Below are 22,386 nucleotides of genomic sequence, written 5' to 3' on the forward strand. Positions count from 1 at the left end.
AACGTTTTCAATTTCCCTGGGCCCCAGTTTTTTTCATCTGGGGATGATAATACCTAGCTCTTAAGGTTTTTATGAGGATTTAAAGAGAACATGTGTAAAACCCTTTACAGCGGGCCTGACGTAGTCTACACACTCAATAAATGTTAACTATTATGGTTCCACAGGACAGATAAGGATATGGTACATAAGGATATGGAAAAATGTTAACTTTAAAACATGCGTAAAATAGTGTCATTCTGTTACAGGAAAATGGGGTGCGTGAGGGTGGTCGTGTCCCAGGTCTCGGGTGGGTCCCTGAGATGCACCCCGCCAAGTGAGGGTCCCTTGCTTTGCACAGGAAAGAATACAGAGCTAGCCATAGTAGAGTGAAAATAGATTTATTCAGAGAGATGCACACATCATGGACAGAGGCCATCTCAGGAGGCCAGAGAAGCCGTGAGGCATGGGGTGGGGAGGTAGTTTAAAGTAAAGGTAGATACACACTCCATAGACAGAGTGGGGATCATCTCAGAAGGCAGGAGAGAGAGACCACGAGGTGCGGGGTTGTTAGTTTTTATGGGCTTGGTAACTTCATATGCTAACAAGTGGGAGAATTATTCCAACTACTTAGGGGCAGGGGTGGGGATTCCCAGACATTGGGCTACTGCCCACATTTTGACCTTTTATGGTCAGCCCAGGACCTGTCATGGCACCTGTGGGTGTGCCTTTTAGCGTGCTAATGTATTACAGTGACCGTAAGATGAGGCCCAAGGAACTACTGGAAGTCAAGTCTTCCGCCATCTTGGGCCTAAGGTCTACTGGGGGTTGATTCTTCCACTTTTCTTGGGTCTAGTAGGGTTTTAACTAGTGTATGTACCATCCTCCACTGCTGTGTCATTCTTCTAATGGCTGTGCCCTGCCTCCTCCTGTCCTGTCTCAATTCTGATTTTCTAAAATTATACACAATCATGAAAGAGAGTAAAAATTTGAGCCAGCATGTCTAGAGTATTAATTGCCTCTCAAAAGGAGGATTATGTGTGGTTTAATTTTTTTCTTTATATTCCTCTGCAGTTTTAACATTTTCTACATTTAATGTATTAATTTTATATTTAAAAATAATTTTAATAGGAATCACAACACTGTGACTATAGTAATGTAGTATACTGAAGGTTGTTTGTCGAATTGTTGTTTATGAACACGTTCGTGTGTGTGTAACTAAGATAAACGTGAGAGTTGCACTACAGATGCCCCAACTGCCACCCCTATCACCTCATCTCTTGGTCATCAGTAGCTCTTTTCCAGTATAGATGACCTTTGTTTTGAAAATCTAGCTTAATGTGGATGATTATTTTTATAAACTCGTGTGTATAAAGAGTCAGACATACCCCTCTGCTTAATATTGCTGTGAACCTAAAACTGCTCTAAAAAATAGTCTTAAAAAAAGTCAAGGAAGTCAGAAATACACACGGTGAAAACTGAGACCACCTCCAGTTTGAGTCGTCCCACAACCTAGGTACCATCTCCATGGATTATTGCTGCCATGATGTCTTCTTAGAGGTCTTTATGGATGCACATTCACACTTAGGTATATATGCTTATAAGATTATGTAAGTGGACACATTTTTCATATTGTTCTGGGCTTTGCTTTTTAAAATTAACAACAGATCTTAGAAATCTTCTATAATTCATATAAATCTATGTCTGCATTCTTTTTTTTTTTAAATTTGGTTTCTTTTTTTAAACAATATTTTTTGAGGGTGGGTAATTAGGTTTTTTAATTTGTTTATTTTTAATAGAGATACTGAGAATTGAACCCCAGACCTTGCATATGATAAGCATGCACTCTACCACTGAGCTCTACCCTCCCCACCCTCGGTCTGCATTCTTTTTAGCAGCTACAGGGAATTCTATAGCATGGATGGACCAGAATTTGTTTGTCTGTGTCTCCATTTAGTTTAGTTTTTATAGATATGTCCAATTTTTCTGTAGGACCGTTTTGGAAGTGAAATTGCTGAATCCAAAGATACATGCATTTGAAATATGGATAAATGCTATTTCTTGGGTCCAAAATTTTATTTATCAATAATTTATTCATATTTATATAGATATGAAACCAATATCATATTCATTACCTAAACTCTATCAGGGGTCTGCAAAATTCTTCCATAAAAGGTAAATAGTAAATATTTTAGGCTTTGTGAACTATAAAGTCTTTGTCACAACTATCCATCTCTGTAGGAAAGCAGGTATAGACAGTGTGTAAATGAGTGAGCATGGGCCATATTTGGCCCATGGACCTTAGTTTGCTGAGGCCTGCTCCAAATTCTTATTTATTATTTTGTCTCTCACCTGATAATAACTGAGAGAAGATATAATACTTTGTAATTTAGAAAAGAATGCTATTAAAATAAAAAAAATAAAATAACTGAGCCATGGCAGTAAAGCTCTTTTCAGAGGCTGCTTTGCTCCTAATTGTTGGGGAAGAATGACCAGCCAGCTGCATGCCCATTGTTTAAATTCATGAGAACAATGAGGTAACCAGAGGGAGACATGGAGACAAAAGTAGGGGAACTTTGTTGAGGTTTTTAGTCTAGTACCTATTTTTTTAAAAGATACTCTCTATCTCTAGTTTTAGTCATATCTAAGGGGTCACTAGTTAAAACTACATTTTCTGGTATTTTATGTGCATCCTAACATGTCTTTGAGTTTCGATGTGTTCGTATGATTTTTTGTTTTCTCCCTATAGTGAGGTCCAAAACCCCAAGGAATCACCACCACCTCCTAAAACCTCAGCAGCCGCTCAGTTGGATGAGCTCATGGCCCGCCTGTGTGACATGCAGACCAAGGTGAGCGCAGTGTCTGTGACACAGCCTTCAGAGTTTATCTCTGTGGAACTCAGCTCTGCATTCCCCCTTTAGGAACTCTTCTAAGCTGTCATTCATTTTCCCATACTAAATGTAATTCAGTGGATGAACTCACCTGTGCACAATGTATTATTTGGACTTAAAAGGTACTGTGATACAGGCTCTGATCTCAAGGGGCTTGGAGTGTGCTTTGTAAAATAAGGCATAAGACTGTATGAAATTTATAAAATACAAGACTTGTTTGCCACCTTAGCTGGATGAAGGGTGCAAGGGCTGTTACAGAGATCTCCCTGAGCGGGACAGAGGAGCCCCGTGGGCAAGCTGGGGCAGGGCAAGGGAGAGCAACGTGTGGCTTTGGAAGCAGGAAGGGTGACGAGTCTTCAGCTCATCCTGAGATAAAATCTGCCCCCTTGTTCTAGTCTCCGGAGCAGGGGTGTCAAGCTCACTGGCCTGGCAGGGAATGGAAATCACACACACGGACTTAGGAGTTTATTAAGGGAGTTACCGTCTAGAACTGCTAAGGAAGAGAATTCAACCATTCTGAATTGGTTGGGGGATCTGATATGCACACATGAAGTGACTGAAATCATTTCAAAGCGGTGTGTGACAATGTGTGGGAGGACAGAGAGCTTATCTTTGCCACTCACCTTTGGGCTCCCAAGGCCCAGCACAGCTCCTGATACATCGTGATTAATACATAATTATTAGAGGGACAAATGAATGGACATCAGAAACAAGTTTCCTTTAATGTCTACGATAAAGCTACGTGCATTCCTCGTTGCTCTGTATATCTGAAAATACTAGGAAGAATATCTGCATTAGGAGTTTTAATTGTGTGGAGCTTTTAAATTAATTTAGTGTGTGTCTTGGTTTATTTACATTAGAAAAGTATCTGTTTATTTTTTGAATAAGCCGTATCTTTACACTGTACAAAAATCAGAAGTACCAAAGCTTGCAGTACAAACTGTTCCCAGCCGTCCAGCTCTGCCCCCTGGAGGTAGTCAGTATCTCCTGTTGCTTGCATATCTTTTCCAAAAGTATTCTGGAATATGCCAGCAAATAGATGTAGATGTAGATGTAGATACATATACATTTCTTGTGCTTTTACTTAGTCACTTGGCCTACTTAACATTGGTACCCTCTCAGGCCTTTTGGATGTTAGCTTTTGGAACGCTAATCTCGCCAACATTCACTAACATTATGTAACAGAGGAAGAAGGAAATCTGCCATGTGATAAAAGTCTCTCGACAGGAAGTGAGCATTTTGGATTAGTGAGATAATGTGAGGTTATCCCAGGCAGTAAAAAGAGGATAAGTAGGGGCCTGAAGACAGTAACACACATCCAGGAGACTGCAGGGAGCCTGGCTGGCTTTACACAATGGGGGCTTTTTACTGAGTAATAAAAGATGAGATTGGAAAAGTAAATTGAGGGCTGTGGATGGGGGACGTTGAATGTCCGTCTGATGCTGTGATTTGATGTTGGAGGCAATGGAGAGTCATTGGCTTTCTCTGATCAGGAGGTATTAGGTAGATGGTCTCAGTAGCCCAGTTAGAAAGGAGTTGAGAGAGGCGGGATCAGGACATGGGTTGACAAAGGAGAAGTTGGGCAACTTTTTTGTAATTTGAGGTTTTTCTTTTGAAAGTTTTATCTTGACTGGGAGATTTGCTTTCATAAAGCCAATCCATCAGCAAGTTATCAGACAACTTCTCACAACCTTCTCCACTAACCCTGGTCCAAGTCATTTCTGGGTTGAGCTGTTACAGTAGTCTCCTGCCTAACCAGTGCCTCTAATTCCATTCTTGTTTTTCTACACCGGATTCCTCACTCAGCTACCACAGGGATCTTGTAAATCAGATTCATTCACTCTCATGCTTGAAACCCTCTGATGGTTCCATCACCCTTGGAATAAAACTGAAGCTTTTTACCATGAGGGTCCTAAGTGATATTTGCCTTTTTCTCCATCATTTTCTCCTGCCTCCCTTATTCTCACTCCCTCTGCTCCAGCCCTACTGACCTTTTTAACTTTTCTTTTAAAGTCCGGCTCCTTCCTCTGGGCTTTCCTTCCTTCTGGAATGCTTTCCCCACAGGTATCTATATTTCTGGGTCCGTTCATCTCTGAAATATCTGCTCAAATATCACCTCCTTCGAGGGCCTTCTCTGGTCACCCTCATCTTAATCAAATCTTCCTCACCACCCCACCCTCTGTCATTTGTCTTGATATATAATGTATATTTTATCTTTACCTGACACTACGTTGTACAATTATTTGTTTAATTGCTTATTGTCTTATCACCCAGAGAATGTAAACTCCATGAGGGCAGATACGTGCTTGGTCATGTACATTGCTCTATACCAAGAGCCTAGAGCAGTGATTGGCACAAATCAGGTGCTCAATAAATGTTGCAAAATAGATGAAGAAGAAGATAGGACTAGTTGCTGACCTGTGGTCGTCATAAGAATCAGAAAAGGTATCATCATCATACAGTCAATTTCCCATCGCCAGAAAAGATTTACAAACAGAGGAAGACAAGTCAGATCTCATTGGGCCTGAGGAACTTAGAAAGGGAAATGAAATGAAATGAAAGGGAGATGAAAGCATTTTTACTGGGTTACAATGTTAGATTCTTTCAATGTCTTGGAGGCGGGTTGTGGGAAGACTAAGGGATCAAAGGTACATGAGGCTGATTCTCTTCATGGTTCTCTCTTTGGTATCAGGTTACAGTGAAAGCAGATGCCAGCAAGAAACACTTACCGCATCAGCAGGATCAGAAGGCCTCCCTGGACTCCATGCTGGGAGGTTTGGAGCAGGAATTGCAGGACCTTGGAATTGCCACAGTGTCCAAGGGTCATTGTGCTTCCTGCCAGAAACCCATTGCTGGAAAGGTGGGACGGGCCAAGATGTTGATTCTACAGCTATCTGTGTCTGTGTGCACGTCTGTCTCCGTGCCATCAGGACTCATCTTTCTTCTTATCTTCTAAGACATTTTAGTAATCGTTGACAATTACCAATCCCTTACAGTGCTCCAGGCACTGAGCTAAGTGCTGTACAAGTATTCCCTTATTTAATGGTCACATGAGCCCTTCAGTGGTTACAAGCCCTTTGTAAAGATGAAGAAACTGAGGGCTCGAGGGCGATAACCAACATGTCCAAGGTCTAGTAAGAGGTAGAGGTAAGATCCAAGCCCAGGAGAGTCTGGCTCCCAAGTTTGAGCTCTTAACCACTTTTCTGTACTGCCTTTACCTAGAGGAACCTTCTCGCCCCTCCCTCTGCTCAAACATTTCCAGTGTAAATTGATCGGTTATGATTTTTAGCTGCACTTTAGCTCCAAATCATGGCCACAAACTCCTGCTCTGGCATCATCTTTCGCTAAAACCATAATAAAAGTTTTTTTTTTTTAGTTTAGTAGAGTTGCTGGGAATTGAACCCAGGACCTCACGTACGCGCACGTGCTCTACCACTGAGCTATACCCACCTCCTGTAATAGTGGGTTTTGAGACCTGACTTTGCCTGGGCTGTGAGATGTAGATCAGAGGAGTAAAGACTGTCATTGGCCTTTTCCTCTTCCAGACATCCATTGCAAGCCAAGGCTGCAGTTATCTCTTGTCCATCACTTCTGTGCTCTATGTTGTTCCTCCCACTCTCTGGGGCAGTATATTGGAAATGAGCATTTATAAACTGTATGTTTTTATTGAAATATAGTTGATTAACAGTATGTTTCTGGTATACAACATAGTGATTCAGTTATACATATATAATGTATTATATATATAATTATACATATATAATTCAGTTATATATATAAATGATTCAGTTATATATATATTCTTTTTCATATTTTTCATTATAGGTTATTACAAGCTATTGAATGTAGTTCCCTGTGCTCTACAGTAGGATCTTGTTGTTTGTGGATTTTTTAAAATTTTTTACTTTACTATTATTATTTTTATTTGGGGGGTGGGTTGTTAAGTTTATTTATTTATTTTTAATGGAGATACTGGGGATTGAACCGAAGACCTCGTGCATGCTAAGCACACACGCTACCACTGAGCTCTCCCCTCCCCTCCCAGGACCTTGTTGTTTATCTAGCATTTATAGGCTTTATCAGTGTGATCAGTCAGGCAAGTGGGCACCGTTTTATTATCCATAAAGCACGGACAACAGACTTCACTGTGGAACCTTGGTGGAGGCCTCCGTGTTGGGTGTCAATGCCTCCCGGGGGGTGGCATTTGCATGGAATACTGTTTGAGAGCACCCTGCAGCCTGTGGACCCCTGAGCACTGACGGGGCCCCCACGCCAGGCTTTGCTTCATTCTCCAGGTGATCCATGCTCTGGGGCAAGCGTGGCATCCGGAGCATTTCGTCTGTGCTCACTGCAGACAGGAGGTTGGCTCCAGTCCCTTCTTTGAGCGCAGTGGCTTGGCCTACTGCCCCAAGGATTACCACCACCTTTTCTCTCCACGGTGTGCTTACTGTGCCGCTCCCATCCTGGAGGTAAGCAAAGCCCCCTGCGCCCTGCTTTCCCGTGGCTTAGAGCCGGGGCCACGTCTTACGGCCCTGCAGCATTCTAACCTTCTCTGTGTGTTTCTTTTCCAGAAAGTGCTGACGGCCATGAACCAAACCTGGCACCCAGAGCACTTCTTCTGCGCTCACTGTGGAGAGGTGTTCGGTGCGGAAGGTACGACCTGGGGTAGTTACAGGAAGACGAGCAGAGCTCTTCCTTGACCTGCTCTGGTGGCCCTGGTTCCTGCCATTGCCATCCAGGTGCCCATTTCAGTACCAAATGCCATCCCTCCCTACCCTTTTCCAACATTTATAAATTTTGTTTAAATCAACTCTCTTAATCAAAGAAATACAAATACATTGTTTAAAATGCAAATATTTCTTCAAGGGTAATATTTAAAAAGAACAATCTCTTACTTTTCCTTTCTCTATTCCCAAATCCAGTTTTCCTTTCCAAACTTTTTTAGCTTCTTCTGTTATTTCCTTGTGTGTTTTACATAATATATTACTATACATTGATTTCCTCCCCCCAATTTTAAATACTGTGTATGAACTTCCTACCAGGGAAGATGAGTATTTAGAAATGGTGTTACTACCCCACCCACCCCCAACATAATCCCCCTCCCCCATTCTTTCAGTTATAATTAGGTCATAATTATGGGTCAGATCAGTATTCAGTGTGTACATGTTGACAGTCACGTAAATATTGCTCCCAGTTGAGCCACATAACAAACTGTGATATGGTAGAGCATGGATTTTGGAGTCAGACTGGTTCAAATCTAGGCTGTGGTATTATTCGCTATACCTTGTTAGTCAAGTCGTTAATCCTGTCTGTACTCACTTCCCTCATGAGTAAAATAGGCCTAATAATAATGTTTGCCTTATAGGTCACTATGAGGATTTTATTTTAAAAAGGTTTTTAATAATTTTGGGGGGGAGGGGATTAGGTTTATTTTTTTACTTATCTTTAGAGAAGGTAGTGGGGATTGAACCCAGGACTTCATGCATGCTAAGCATGCACTCTACCCCTTGAGCTATACCTCCCCCTTGAGGATTTTGAGAGACATTACCAGCATAGTGTTTAAAATAGTGCCTGGCACATGGAGATAGTAATGATGATGATGATGATCACAGTGTCCTTTTTGTATAAATTTGCTTTTTTCTGAAGTTAATATTTAGATCCCTTTTTCATTTGCTTAAATTTCAGTGTATGTATCATTAATTTATCTGGCAGAGCTGCGAAATCCTTCTCAAACTGGTCAACCGCACCTGGTACTATGTCAGTTCCATTTGCTTTTTCTTGGAGACAGCCATCCAGAAGACTTCCTTCGTCCCGCTCCAGCCAGAAGTGGGTTCTCCTCAGGCCTGCTGAGAGGCAGTTATTCTGGGCCATTATCTTGGGAGATCCTTTGGCTGTTTTCCTCTTTGGATCCTCTGTTTCCTGGATCCTGTGGCTTTTAATACATACTACTGCCTTTATTTTGGTGGAGCACACCCTATAGTAGCTCCTGAGAAAGAATGAACAGGAGGTGAAAGTTCTGAAGTCTTGAACATCTGAAAATATTTGCCTATCTGAAGTTGCCTGGGCATAGAAACTAGGTGGAAACTATGTACCCTCATCATTCTGAGGACACTGCTTCAGTGTCATCAGTGTTCATGGTTGAGAAGTTTTTTTTTATTACGATATTGTTCTCATTCCTGATCCTTTCTACATGACCTGTTTTTCCCTTTTTTGCAAGCTTTTTTTTCCCTTCTGCTTTCTGAATTGTCTTGATTTTTTTTCTGACTTCTTCTTTTTATGTTTGTTTTGAACAAATATGACTGATGCATGAAATCAGAAAGCTTCTTTACTTTTTTTTCCTTTTCTTTTCCTGTCCATTTAGAGTTAACTCAGTGGGGAGTTTTCTTCTCAATAAAAATGTGGGCAATCCCATGTCTTTTTTGATGATACTCAATAAACTCTTCTAAATAGAAAATTATGACAAAAACACAAGACTAAGTCCTTTGGTAATTCAGTCTGTGTAATAGTTAAAGCTTCTAACTTATTTTAAGTGACAGCTACCCTTTCCCCCAGTGGGGTCTTTAAGCTGCAGGAGGCCAGGGAAGGGGGTTATGGCCTTTCTTTGGTCCTTTCCGCCTTTGGCATCCACCACCCTCATACCTATCACGGATCTTTTTGTTTGTTTTTGTGTGTGTGTTGGGGGGAGGTAATTAGGTTTCTATTTATTAATTTTTAACGGAGGTACTGGGGATTGAACCCAGGACTTCATGCACGCTAAGCACGTGATCTACCACAGCTATACCCTCTCACTCCTGTTACTAATCTTGATAGCTGACCCCTCCAGGGTTGAAACAGGGGTGAAACAGATGAGACCATACGCTTTATTTGAAGACAGATCTAGATAGAGCAGCACTGATAAAATCCACTAGCAGAGTGCTTTGTAGTAATTTGCTTGTTCACTGAAGCTTGTTCAATGCTTTTCACAAATCATTAGATCTTTCATTTTTAGATCGCACTTCAGTTAAGCTGCGTTTTTCATTGAGATTTAATCTAGTTCATGGTAAATTTATATTGCACTGGTAGCCATGGAAGTCTGAGGGTTAGCTGATTAGACAGTCAGCAAGTGAATATCACCCGTGGATGAGTGTGATGTGGAAGTTGCCTGAGCGCAGAATAACAGGATACAGACATATTTCAAGACCTATAAGTAAGATATGAAAGAAAAATATCCTATTCACAGGATGACCAGAAGTGCCATGAAGTTAGCTAGTTCTCATTGTTTTTGACTTGGGGTCCTTCTAAACAGACAAGGCTGATTGGGTTATTCCTGACTTTACAAAGTAAATACGAAGCCACACCTGTTTAAAACATTTATTGAGACAACGGACCAAAAATGTCATTTATGAATCAGAAGCTCTTCTTGGGTTGTGTTTTTGTTTTTATACTTTTTTTTCTGTAAATGAGTCTCCTACCATGTGACCAGTGCATTAATTAGGTGGCATCCTGTCTTGCCCCGAGTCACATAGTCACACACAAAGTTTCTGAAGTTTCTATGATGATGGCTTAACCACGGAGTCTCCTGGGAAATTAAATTCATCTGCATTTTTGTTTCCCTTCAGAGAATTCCTCTCTGAGGCTCAAGCTTCTAAGCACATCAGGCCTTCGCATCCTCCCAGAGGGACTAGGTCCTCAGTGCCTACCTCTTTCTTTTTAATTGTTCGTTATCCAGGCCATGCAGGTGCTCCCTAATTTCCACTGTGTCTAAGAGCCTCCCGGGCATAGAAACACCTTCCCTCTCTCTAAGGCACTTTTAATTGTCAGTGTTTCTCATCCATCCTCTGGAGGTAATTGGCCCCAGAGAGGACCCCCCCCCCCCAGGAAAGTTAAGTGCTGAAACTTTCTCAGTTTGTTGGGTTACTAACTGCAGGGGTATCGCAGCAAGTCTGGCTGATTGCTTTTCATTCTTCTCCTGGGACTCACCTGAGTTGAAACAGAGGCTGTTACCTTCCTGCTGTCTCATTCTTGAGAACAGCTCCCCCGTAAATGCCTAGATGAGGGTCTTTCCTGGGTCGTTGGCATGTCTTATAATTTTCTCAAGTAACACCTACTTACAGGCACACTCAGTTTTGTGCCATGTGCTTCATGAAGCATCAGCGTCACCTGGGGACTCGTCAGAAATGCAGATTCTCGAGCCCCATCCCAGACCTACTGCATCAGAATCTCTGGGTGGGGTGGGGGCCAGCAGTTGGCACGCTGACAACCTCTCCAGGTGATGGGTGCAGGCTGAAGTTTGGGTGCCACACAAAAGCAAGAAAGGTGGTTATGGGTGTGGGTTTGTTTTTCTTAAATAGTAAGCAGGCCTTCCTGCTTCCAGAGGTACCGGATCAACACTAGATAGTCTCTGATAAGGTGAAAAAAGTAGGGTGAGCTCTTCTGTATCTCAGAGGTATAGAATAAGAACACAGGACAGCTTATACAATCACTGGTTTGCATTCTTAGATCCAGAGGCCCCAGAAATCTATCAAACTGTCTGTTTTTCAAAGAAAGCACAGTGAACAAGACAAGGCATATCCAAAAGTGACTGTGGATAATGGGCAACTGCAGCTACATGGTTTGGGTCCCACCCCCTGGCTCCTCTGTTGCCTTTTTTCGGTCTGACTGCTACTAGCAAAGAGTATTTCCGGAAATGATGCTCCTTGGATGGGTTGCATTCCAATCTTCTGTGCATTTTGCTTACAAGCCACTTTACTGGGGCATAGTTAGAGCTCTCATATTTACAGAATTATTGGGTTATGATACTTGGGCTCAGCTGGTACTCTCAGTTCCCACAGAGAAGTTAAGGTCAGAGTGCATTTAAGTCAAAGGTGTGACCTCCAACTTAGGCTTTAAAGTGAGGCCTAGATTTGAATCTGAGTTCCTCCACGGACTAGTTGGTTTTATGAAATTTCTCTGAGCTTCCCTTTTCTCACTTGTAAACTGGGAGGACTTCTGTGAAGAGTCTAATTTCAGTTTAGAAATGAAGGGCTCTAGAGGTAGAGCCCTCAGCTGGGATCAGGACAAAGTAGGTGCTGCAGAAATGGGGTTGTTAATAGTCATCCTCGCTTCTGGCAGGCGCTCCTTGTGGATGCTAAGGAGAGTTCCTTTCAGAGAAGTTCCCCTGTTGATACAGGTTCTGGTGAACCCAGAGCTGATGGTCTCAGTTTTGCTGTTGTCATGTTGTTCACGTGTTTGCTCATCCAGTGAATATTTATTGAGCACTTGCTATGTGTGCATCAGCTACTATTCTAGGTGCTAGGGAGACAATGACAAAAGACAACGTTCCTGCCTTCATGGTGCATGGATTCTAGTGACAAAGACAGACAGTAATCACACTAGCCAACTAACTAACTGACTAACTCTGTAGGTTGGGGGGCATGTGGAGAGTAACAAGGTGCTATTTGAAATAGGGTGGTCTGGTCAGCTGTCCTCTTAGGCAGTCCCCCGAGTTAAGGGAAGAACCAAACCATCAGAAGAGAAGCGATTTTCAAAGCAGAGGGAATGTATCACTTGAATATGGCTTGAAGATGAATTAGTTTATTGCATTTTTCTTTTTTTTAATGTGAAGGCAATAAAAAGACCTGGCATAAATTTTCACTTATAATCTATTACCCTGTTAACCTCATGCAACATAAAACATTTTCCAGTATTTCTTCTCATTTATTAATGTTTATGCATATAAAAATTATAGTGTACCTGAATTTCTTTTTTCACTTAAGCATTTATCCATATTATTTCATAATTTTATAATAATAATTTTAATAATATTAATTATTCTATTAGGGCTTTATGCAAACAAATTATGTAAGGTTATATGCCTGAGGGTGTTCACCAAAGCATTATCCATAGTTCCAAACATTGGAAGCAACAGAATTTGTGCATAATAGTATATTTAGATTACTTCTGGTGTCTTAGTAATATAATGTAATGACTGTCTTTAAACATAGCATTTTCTTCTATTGAATTATTTGTATGGATTAGTTTCCAGGATTGATACACATTATCAAAAGACTTTTCAAAACAATAACATTTAACTTTATCACTAGAAATATAGAAATACATGAATACCTCCATATATTTATTTGACTGTTTTTACTACTTAGCTAAAATTAGAAATTAAACTATTAATTAGCAAAACTTAGAACTTCATCATTTTCTTTTGAGTTTCATGGCCTACTCATAATGCTGAACATTATTACCTCTTAAAGTATTTCTTCTTGGGCTAATCGTCTATTTGTGAAGCAGCCTTATTTAAAAGGGTTTAAAAAAATTTTTTTGAGGGAGGAGGTATTAGATTTATTCATTCACTTATTTTTAGAGGAGGTACTGGGGATTGAACCCAGAATCTCCTGCATGCTTGAGCCATACCCACCCTTTAAAAGAGTTTTAAAAAAAGTAATCACCATTCATTTCTCATCCTCTGTGATCTGGACACAGGATCTGTAAAAATCAAGCCATGGGTTTTCTCATACGCACCTGACAGTGAACATTTCACGTAATAAAGAGAAAGCACTTACACCTCAACAAAGTTATTCCTAAACTTTTTATTATGAAATTTTTAAAACACAAAAGTGCTTCCTTACCTAGCTGGCTTCAATAGGTGCCAACATTTTGCCAAATGAATTTCCTCTAACTGTTACCCACCCATCCTTTTATCTTGATGGAACGTTTAAAAGCGAATTCTAGAAATCATGTCATCTCGCCATCAAATACTTCATCACGCATCATCTTTAACTGATAAGTAGCTTTTTTTAAACATAGCTTCCTTCACCCTTAACAAAATTAAAAATTTCTAATTATCACTTTAAATCTATGTCCAAATTTCTCAAATTTCTAAATAGTGTTATTTACTTGCTTTGTTTGAATCAGGATCCAAGCAAGATCTGTTTACTGCATTTGACATTTTATCCCTCAAAATTTTTAAATTCTGCAATAATCCTCTCTTCTTTACTTTTTTATACCATTGATTTAAGAAACTGGAACCTATGTCCTGTAAAATGTTCTGTATTCTTGATTTGACTGGCTGCCTCCTCACAATGTTTAACTTATTTGCTTTATCCTCCTTTTATCCTGCCTTCTCCTGTATTTTCTGTAAATTTAGACCTAGAGATTTGATTAGGTTTAGGTTCAGTATTTCCAGGGATGAGTGCCAAGAATGGGTTACAGATAGAGGCTTTTGGGTACTTCTTGTTTAATCATATCACGAGGTGTAAGGGGGTGGGTATAGCTCAGCGATAGAGCACCTGCTTATCTTGCATGAGGTCCTGGGTTCAATCCCCAGTACTTCCATTAAAAATAAATATACCTAATTACCTCCCCCTAAGATAAAAAATTGAAAAGGTGTATAATAACTGGCTGACCTACTTTTACTGATGCCAAGATTGACTGGTTTCAAGCAGTGTCAACCTGATCCTTCCATTTTAAAGTTCTCTGTTGATGATCCTTGCCAACGTCTAATGATCTTGGTTGCAAGACCGTAAATTTTCTATCATTTTTTTTCCATTTGTTAGCTGGGATTAGATAAAAAGTAACTTTTCATCATCAACTATTTGGTTATCTTGAAATATATCTCATATAGGAAAATTGGATAAATGTTTTACCCTTTCTCTTTGTAAGAATAATTTTAAGAGTAGTAAGTAGGTTCATTAATAATACTTAGTGGAGACTGAGTTTTTACTTTCTTCATATTATTGTTAAATCATAGAGTTATGTATATTTGATGTGATTTGATCAAACGCAGTAGTCTTTTTTTTTTTAATGCTCAAATTGTTTTATTGGAGGCTGGTAGTAGCCCCTCTCAAACCGATTACTGTATCCTTTTAACATGATCCCAATAACCCACGATATCTTCCTGTTTCCTTGGCACATCAAGATACGGCAGGCTTGTCTTGTCAACCACGCCCCAAACCTGGAACCAGTCATTCCTCGGAGAGGGCTGGTTAGTTTCAGTGGGAAATTTTATTCAGGGACCACACTCTGGGTGCTAGGAGTGTTCTTTGCTTTTGGGATATCATTGCTTCTAGGTTTTTCAGTGGACAGAACTTAGAATCCATTTTTTAAAAAATAAAGCTAAATATAAATCATGAATTCTTACTGATATTTGTAAGACTTGTAAGATTTTTTTCCTTTACTTAATTCGTTTAACATTATACTTTTACCTTTTTTTAGACTGAAAACCTTGCTTACCAAAGGCATTACCCTGTTACCGTAATCAATTATTTGCTTTATTATAAATCAACCCATATTAATTTAAAAAATCAATATAAATATTGCAAAAACAAGATTATTGAAAAAAGTTTATGAATTCTTTATAGCTGTTTTCTGTCTTTAGAATACATCCATAGGACTGCAAGTCAAAATGCTGTTTTAAAGCCACTTAAGTGAATTATTGCCTTCCTTTGGTCATATCATCAATATGATATACAGTTATTTGTTTAAACTTGATTTAATTTTTTAGAGATTGATTTTTTTCTATTTTTAAAAATTTTATAAAACAATAATTGAAATCATACATACATTTAGGAATTCCTTATATTAGTTAATACTTTTCTGAGACATAATTAACAAACATTTTCCTCAGTTTGTCCTTTGTCTTTGCTTAGGCTGCTTTTTGATCATGCATAAATCATTCATATATACTTTTAATGTAGCTAAATGTATTAACTTTAACTTGTTTTTGAACTTTGAGCCATTTTTGTGACACTTTTCTTATTCCCTGATCAAAGAGGAACCCATCCATTTTTAATTCAAGTAATTGCATGATTTGAATTATTACATTTAGATCTTGCATCCATTTGGAAATTATTATTTAATAGTACTTTATTTTTAAATATTAGGGACTTTTTTCCCAGATGCTATTTTAGATACTGGGGATATAATGTGACAAGACCAACAATATCTAGTTTCTTTCAGAGCAGATGTTCCAGTGATGGAGGACAGACCACAGAGTGGTCTCATATAATGGGAGATGCTATATAAAGGTGATTTCATATAATGGTAGATGCTATAAAGGTGATTAAAAAGAGATGAAGTGATAGATACAGGCTGAAGAGATGTCCCTCTGATACAATGATGTTTGAGCTGATTTCTGAATCCCAGATGAGGCTAGCCATGTCAAGGCCTGGGGCAGAACCACACAGGCCAATGGAACACTTAGTACAAAGGCACTGAGGAGGAATAGACTTTAACGCTTATGTTAAATGCTTACTATGAACCACGTTACCTGTATTGATTGCCTCGTATGTTTCTTATAACCACCCTTTGAGGTAGGTATCTATTTAGCACCATTCTGAATAAGGGGACACTAAATTTGGGAGACCATTGGCCCCTTCTTAGTCTCCAACGTGGCTTAAGGTCTCAAACTGCAAGAGTGAGTCTCTGCTTTTATCTCTCCAGGCTTTCATGAGAAGGACCAGAAGCCATATTGCCGAAAGGATTTCTTAGCCATGTTCTCACCCAAGTGTGGTGGCTGCAACCGCCCGGTGTTGGAAAACTACCTTTCAGCCATGGATACTGTCTGGCACCCGGAGTGCTTTGTTTGTGGGGTCTGTATGCTCATTTACCTTTCAGATTTAGGGAAAGTCAGTGTTCTCCTCCTCGGAGAGGCAACTGGTAAGAGGGCTCACAATTAGGATAAGGAATTGATGGGGGCTTCTTAAAAGGAGACCCAAAACACAGCATCTAATGTGGGCATTTGCTCATCTGTTCTACAAATGGGCAATAGTTTAGCCTCTGTTTGTCAAGAGCTCGAATGAGTTCCTCCATCTGGCAGGTGACTGGCAGGGATTTCAAGGCTGAAAATTTACCTTTGCTGCTGTTTTCCTTCTTGACGTTGGCATTTCTCTTCTTGGTCTTCTCCTCCCCACCACCCAGGACTGCTTCAGCAGTTTTTCTACTGGCTCCTTCTTTGAACTGGACGGACGTCCCTTCTGCGAGCTCCATTACCACCAGCGCCGGGGAACCCTCTGCCATGGCTGTGGGCAGCCCATCACCGGCCGCTGCATCAGCGCCATGGGCTACAAGTTCCACCCCGAGCACTTCGTGTGTGCTTTCTGCCTGACACAGCTGTCCAAGGGAATCTTCAGGGAGCAGAATGACAAGACCTATTGTCAGCCCTGCTTCAATAAGCTCTTCCCACTGTAGTCTCACCTGAACCCACGCCCTCTTCAGATTTACTATAACGTGGAAACCCAGAGAGGAAAGGGTGTGTTTGAAGTTACTGACCTTCTGCTCAATAGGCTTATAGAGAAAGCCAAGGTGATAAACTTCTAGATGTTACATGACCAGGCTTGTAGTCTTAAATTTTGATTTTTAGTCTTAGTATTTTTTTTTAAATCATGTACTTGAATTTAGGTAAAGCATCTGCTGTCTAGTGTCTCTATAGATGTATTTTCCACATACACACATTCATTCCACCACTGGCTTACTTAGATTTCTCCATTTTCACCCCTATGATCACCCTAAGCTTATCTTCTCTTTTTTTGGCCCTCAAAACTGGCCATTTTCCTGCGACTCATTTTCCCACAATCACTGCTGTGGGCTTTATTCTTGAGGAATCGTGATACCCCTTTTAAGCTCCTGGCATCTCCCATCAGTGTATTTCTTTTTTTCAAGAGAAAGTAGATGAACTGGACAGCTTTGAGTACTGACATCGTTGATAAATAGTTTGTGGTTTTAGTGACTCAGTGTTACATTAGTTTGGTAAATAAACTTTCTGCTTCCCATGGTATTTACTGGATACAACGTGCAATTAAATTTGTGTCATACCTCTTGTTTACTCCCATACAATAGGCACTTTTGTTTAAATCAAAAGAAATTAAAAGGAGGGATTCCTAGTCACTAACTTTTCTCTTAATTTGGGCCCGTAACATTCATTATATTTCATTTTTGCATTTACATGATTGATTGAAAGACGACAAAGCTTCTCAAAATTGTTTTAATCACTTTGTTTACCTACGGAGAAAAGCAATTTCCACTAGGCACTTGCAAATTCGTATTTGCATATGTATGCACGTCTCCAAACTCATGAAGTTGTGTATATTACATATATGCCATTTTCTTGTATATCAATTATGTCTCAATAAAGTTGTTTGAAAAATGAAATGGGCATCTTTCTCAAATTCACAGTTGTCTCATGAAGACAAACAAGATGGCTGTTCTTAGAGCATCTCTGAAGAAAAGTGCTAAGAAACCTAATTTAACCATTTTCCCATTTGGATTAGGAAACCCACCCCCACCCCCCCCCCTAAAATCTCCACTTAATTATTTGTTCCTCTGAAAAATCGTAGAAGCAAATTTGTAGAAAAGCCTGTCAGGCTTTTAAAGAATGTGACTTTCTCATGTCCTGTCTCAAGTAAGCTTCTGAAGGAGTCATGCTTCCTCAAAGGAAATATTAGTAAGATCTGTACCATCTCTCTCTTACCATGGTCTTAAAAATAATTGTATGATGATTTATCAAAGTTACAAAAAAAATTACAAAATTACAAAATTAGTTTAAATTACTAAGGAAAACTCCACGAGAAGTTTACTGGAAGTTTTTTTTTTTTTTTTTTAAATAGAGCTGAATTGGGTGTCTTTATATTGATGTGGGAACAGAACTGAAATAGATTAAATGATTCTTGCTAAGTTTATCATACTGGTCTCATTTATTGGCATAGATAACAAGGGGGTATTGAGAGTTAAAAGGAAGTGGTAACAGTTAATTTTACAAAATAGGAACTCCAAATGCATCCAAGCTATGTGGGAGGCCACCCAGATAGGGAGCCATCTGGCTTCTCCTCCTGTTTGGCTGGCTGAGACTCCCAGACTAAGCAAAATATACGTTCAATTTCTAAGCATGCGCATCACTGCACAAGACTCTCTGATGTCATTTGCAGGTGTGAATATGGCCGTGTTCATGGTTCTTTGGTAACTTGACAAAGTAAATTTGGGGTTTTAGCCCTCAAGAAAGAATGTTCAGGTGCTGACTTTTTTTTTTTTCTTTTTAAGAATTAGCTATTTTGAGATTTCAGTAGAATCTACATATTTTAAAATGCCAGAGAAAAACCAGAGTTTACTAAAGTGCAATTAAGAAGTGACGGCTTTTTCTTCTCACAGTGAAAGTAAGTGGTTATACATTTGCTCCAAAGAAGATGCTGCCCTCAGGACCGGTGTTTTAACAGCAAGGAAGCCACTTACAAAAGTTCTCTTGTTAAAAAAAAAAAAAAAAAAAACGAATACTATTCTCATACTGATGTATGCCTGTTTACTCTTGCTTCTGAGTAATTTCTAGCTTTTAAAACATAAAACCTACCCTCAAAAGACAGGGTTTTTCCACACGTGAGGATATCTATTTTTATAAAAGAATATGCCATAGATTGGGAACTCTGTTCTCAAAGAGGAATCCTTAAATTAGTTTGGCCAATTAGTCTTTGGAATAAGAATAGAGTCCTCCAAGGTGATACACAGAGAAAGACAACAATCATTTTTTTTTTTTCATACAAGTTCTAGCACCTACTTCTGCCCTTGTAGGATGGTTGCTGGCCACACGCTCTCTGCTTGTGACCAGTAGGGGGAGAAAGAGTGCTTTTCTCTAGCTTTGCAAGCAAAAATCCCAAGGTTCATCCTAACTGGACTAGCTTAGTTCACTCACCCACCAGTGATGTTTGCTGGGAGAGAGGACTATGCAGCTTGCCTTCAACCAAGCTGGGTCATTCCCAGAGTCAGGAGCAGGACTAAGCTTCTAAAAACACAAGGGCTCTCTGGAGGAGATGTGAATACTTAAAAAAAAAAAAAACATTGGGGTACTGGTAAGAGGATCACGAATCTTGAATTCACAAGCCTATATGTTCAAAAGTGAAAATATTAAAGTGTGTCTAAGTTTTAAGGTAATACAGGAGGTAAACAAGGAGATATTTCCAGTGCCCCGAGGGAACATGTCGGAGAACTTAACAGAACTCAGAAGCAGAGGAGAGCCGGCAATGATGGTGTTATGAGGAACACATAACAGAGACAGTGGTCTTCCTTAGGCCTTAGGGGGACACAGCATTAAGAAACATCAAAAGCAGCTTCAGTTTGAGAACCCAAGAAAGGGAGATCTTCCAGCTGAAATGAAGTTGAGAAGGGGTCACCACTGTCCCCAGAACTAAGTGTCTTAGGCGTGAGCAGGTCCTTAAATAAAGGCAGAGGTAGCAGCCACTAAAATACAAGACTGAAAAAATGACTGTTTATCCTTAAAAAGCCGTGGAGGCTACTAGATAAAACTCCCCATCAGGGCAGCACGTAAGCTGAGAACCCAGAGCTCAAAGGAGAAATGGAAGTCTACTGGGGTCCACTGGATGACAAAGAAAGACGTCTTAGACCAGTGCTGGTGCCTGAGCTGTGCTTGTTGCAAGTGTGTACCTTTGCCCGGAGGCAGCGATGTCTCAAGTCTGTTCAGCAAGAAATGATACCATTTGTATGGGAGTTCCTCCTCCCCAGTTATGGTAAATGCATAGTGTTTGAATTAATGCCCTGTGAAAAGATATCTCATAACCACATTTAGGTTCACAGGTCATGGATTTTGGATAATTGAGTAGACTTTCTGGCATCCTGCTGAGAGAATCCATCTTCCCTCCCTGTGTTAGATATCATCAGATCTCAACAAATACTGTATTCTGAGAGTAGCATTTTTCACTGGAGGACTACCCTAATTCCAGCGAGAGACACCTCAGATCACAGGTGCTAACGGGACCACTCCTGAAGCAGAGAATGAGCAAATCAAGAAATCAAAGAGGTCTTCACTTCCTCGGAACTGTAACTCAGAGTTGTGAGACAATTTGATTTTGGATTTTAGTGTCTTTGGACTTGGATATGCTATGTTGAATTGTATGACTGGACGAACTGGGGACACAAAATAGAATGTGAGTACATTTTTCAGTGTTATTTTTTTCCAGTCTAGTTTCTGCACAAGGCACTGCTTGGCTCCCATTTTTGGTTCCTGTTCTTGGGTGCGGCTGACTTTACCCTCAGCTCCCGGAATAGACTCCAGTCTCAGGCCTGACCAGTAAACGTGCTTTGTTCTTCTGGATCAAAGTGACTGGGTCATGGGTAAACATGGGACCCTAGCAAAGTCAATCAGATTGCTCCCTAGGAACTTTGCTGGATTTTTTGGGAAAGAGGAACTGGCCTTTTTTTGGGATTCTGGCTCTAGGGTTAATAAACCCCATTGCTGCTGAGAAATATTTTTATCATCACTTGAGGAGCCTGAGAATGAAGCCCACACAGAGGAAAGCAGAGCTAAATAATGAAGAAGCAATGTCTTCTTTTTTTGAGCCTCTCAGTCCTACTGTATCAGCATCTCAGCTTCAGACTGGGAAGTTGTAACTTTTTTTTGCTTAAGCTGGTATGAGTTAGGATTCTGGCTAATTGAGTAAGCAGAGCAGATATATTCTCTCTTTTACAAACTTAAAGTATCGTGAAAGAATGAATAGATGAATGAACAAACAAAATCTACAGTGGCACAGATTGTGCATTGCATGTCACCATGAAAAACAAAAAGACCAAAATAATATCTGTTCACTCCCCAGGACTTTTTTACAGGTCATGGATTTTGGATAATTGAGTGAAGAACTTTGTGTTTTAAGTCTGAGGCATCCTAAGGACAGCTCAGATATTTAGAAAACAAACTTCTTGCTCCGGTCCAATTGGTTAGCAAAGCAGAGTAATGTGTATCAATATTACCAAAGGGGCAAAAAAAAAAAAAAAAGAAAAATGAAGGGAAGATACTGTCATTTTTCTAAGATACGGAAATGTGTTGAAGTTGTTACATAACGTTGTCTAGTGCCCCTCCATGGAAGATGATTAAATTTTTAATGTTACGTAATGCTGTGTATTTGTAGTGAAAAATAATTTTATAAAAACGATGTCTTACTTGCAAAGAGAAAAGAAAGAAAACTTGGAAAATTATAAGAGAATTGTGTTTACTTTTATCCTGAGAGTTGGTACTTGAAGAAAATTAGGTTTATAAGAGACTGAGGAAGAGAAAGGAGACATTTATAGTGATGCTGAGAGGAGATGGTAGGGACACTTTTTAGTGCTTTGGGGGTCGAGGGTGATGACTTTCATTAGGTCCAACGACACTTGGGATTTATGACTTTCCCTCTCCAGGTGTGCTTGCATTTTCAGACGCAAGTTAAGAAATATCGGAGGCTCAAAAATAAAATGAGGCGCTTAGAGGGAGAGAGATTTTCCTGAGAGCATCTGAAAGTTTTGAAAGAGAGGGAAAGAAGGAGGGGAGAAATTTACAGGCTAGATAAGAGAACTTGTGAGTTGGGCAAGGTGAAATTTCCAGAGCTTCCAGTAAAGAAAGAAACATGGAGAAGCCACAAGGGTGACACAGAACACCTTCTACGAGGAAAATAAAGACAGTGGTGGTTGAGGGTGGGGAGGGTCTGTCACTGAGTTCACTTTACAAACTTCCTGGCGAAGCTACCACTCATCCTGGAGTGTCTCTTAGTGTAGGTTTTCCTAGAAGTGGACCCTGAGA

General features: G+C 40.0%; 1 protein-coding gene across 2 annotated transcripts in view; it reads left to right on the forward strand.

Moving 5' to 3' along the window:
• LPXN (leupaxin) overlaps positions 1-17,984 on the forward strand; it is a 35,576-nt gene extending 17,592 nt beyond the window's left edge. For both annotated transcript variants that reach the window (XM_010956319.3, XM_074371976.1), the window contains exons 4-9: positions 2,726-2,825; positions 5,560-5,727; positions 7,163-7,336; positions 7,439-7,520; positions 16,278-16,426; positions 16,755-17,984. In XM_010956319.3, coding sequence (XP_010954621.1) covers positions 2,726-2,825; positions 5,560-5,727; positions 7,163-7,336; positions 7,439-7,520; positions 16,278-16,426; positions 16,755-17,024 — 943 coding nt within the window. In that variant the 3' untranslated portion in view covers positions 17,025-17,984. The remainder of the gene's footprint in view (positions 1-2,725; positions 2,826-5,559; positions 5,728-7,162; positions 7,337-7,438; positions 7,521-16,277; positions 16,427-16,754) is intronic.
• The last annotated feature ends 4,402 nt before the right edge of the window (positions 17,985-22,386 follow it).

Source organism: Camelus bactrianus, chromosome 10, assembly GCF_048773025.1.
Source record: "Camelus bactrianus isolate YW-2024 breed Bactrian camel chromosome 10, ASM4877302v1, whole genome shotgun sequence".
NCBI lineage: Eukaryota > Metazoa > Chordata > Mammalia > Artiodactyla > Camelidae > Camelus > Camelus bactrianus.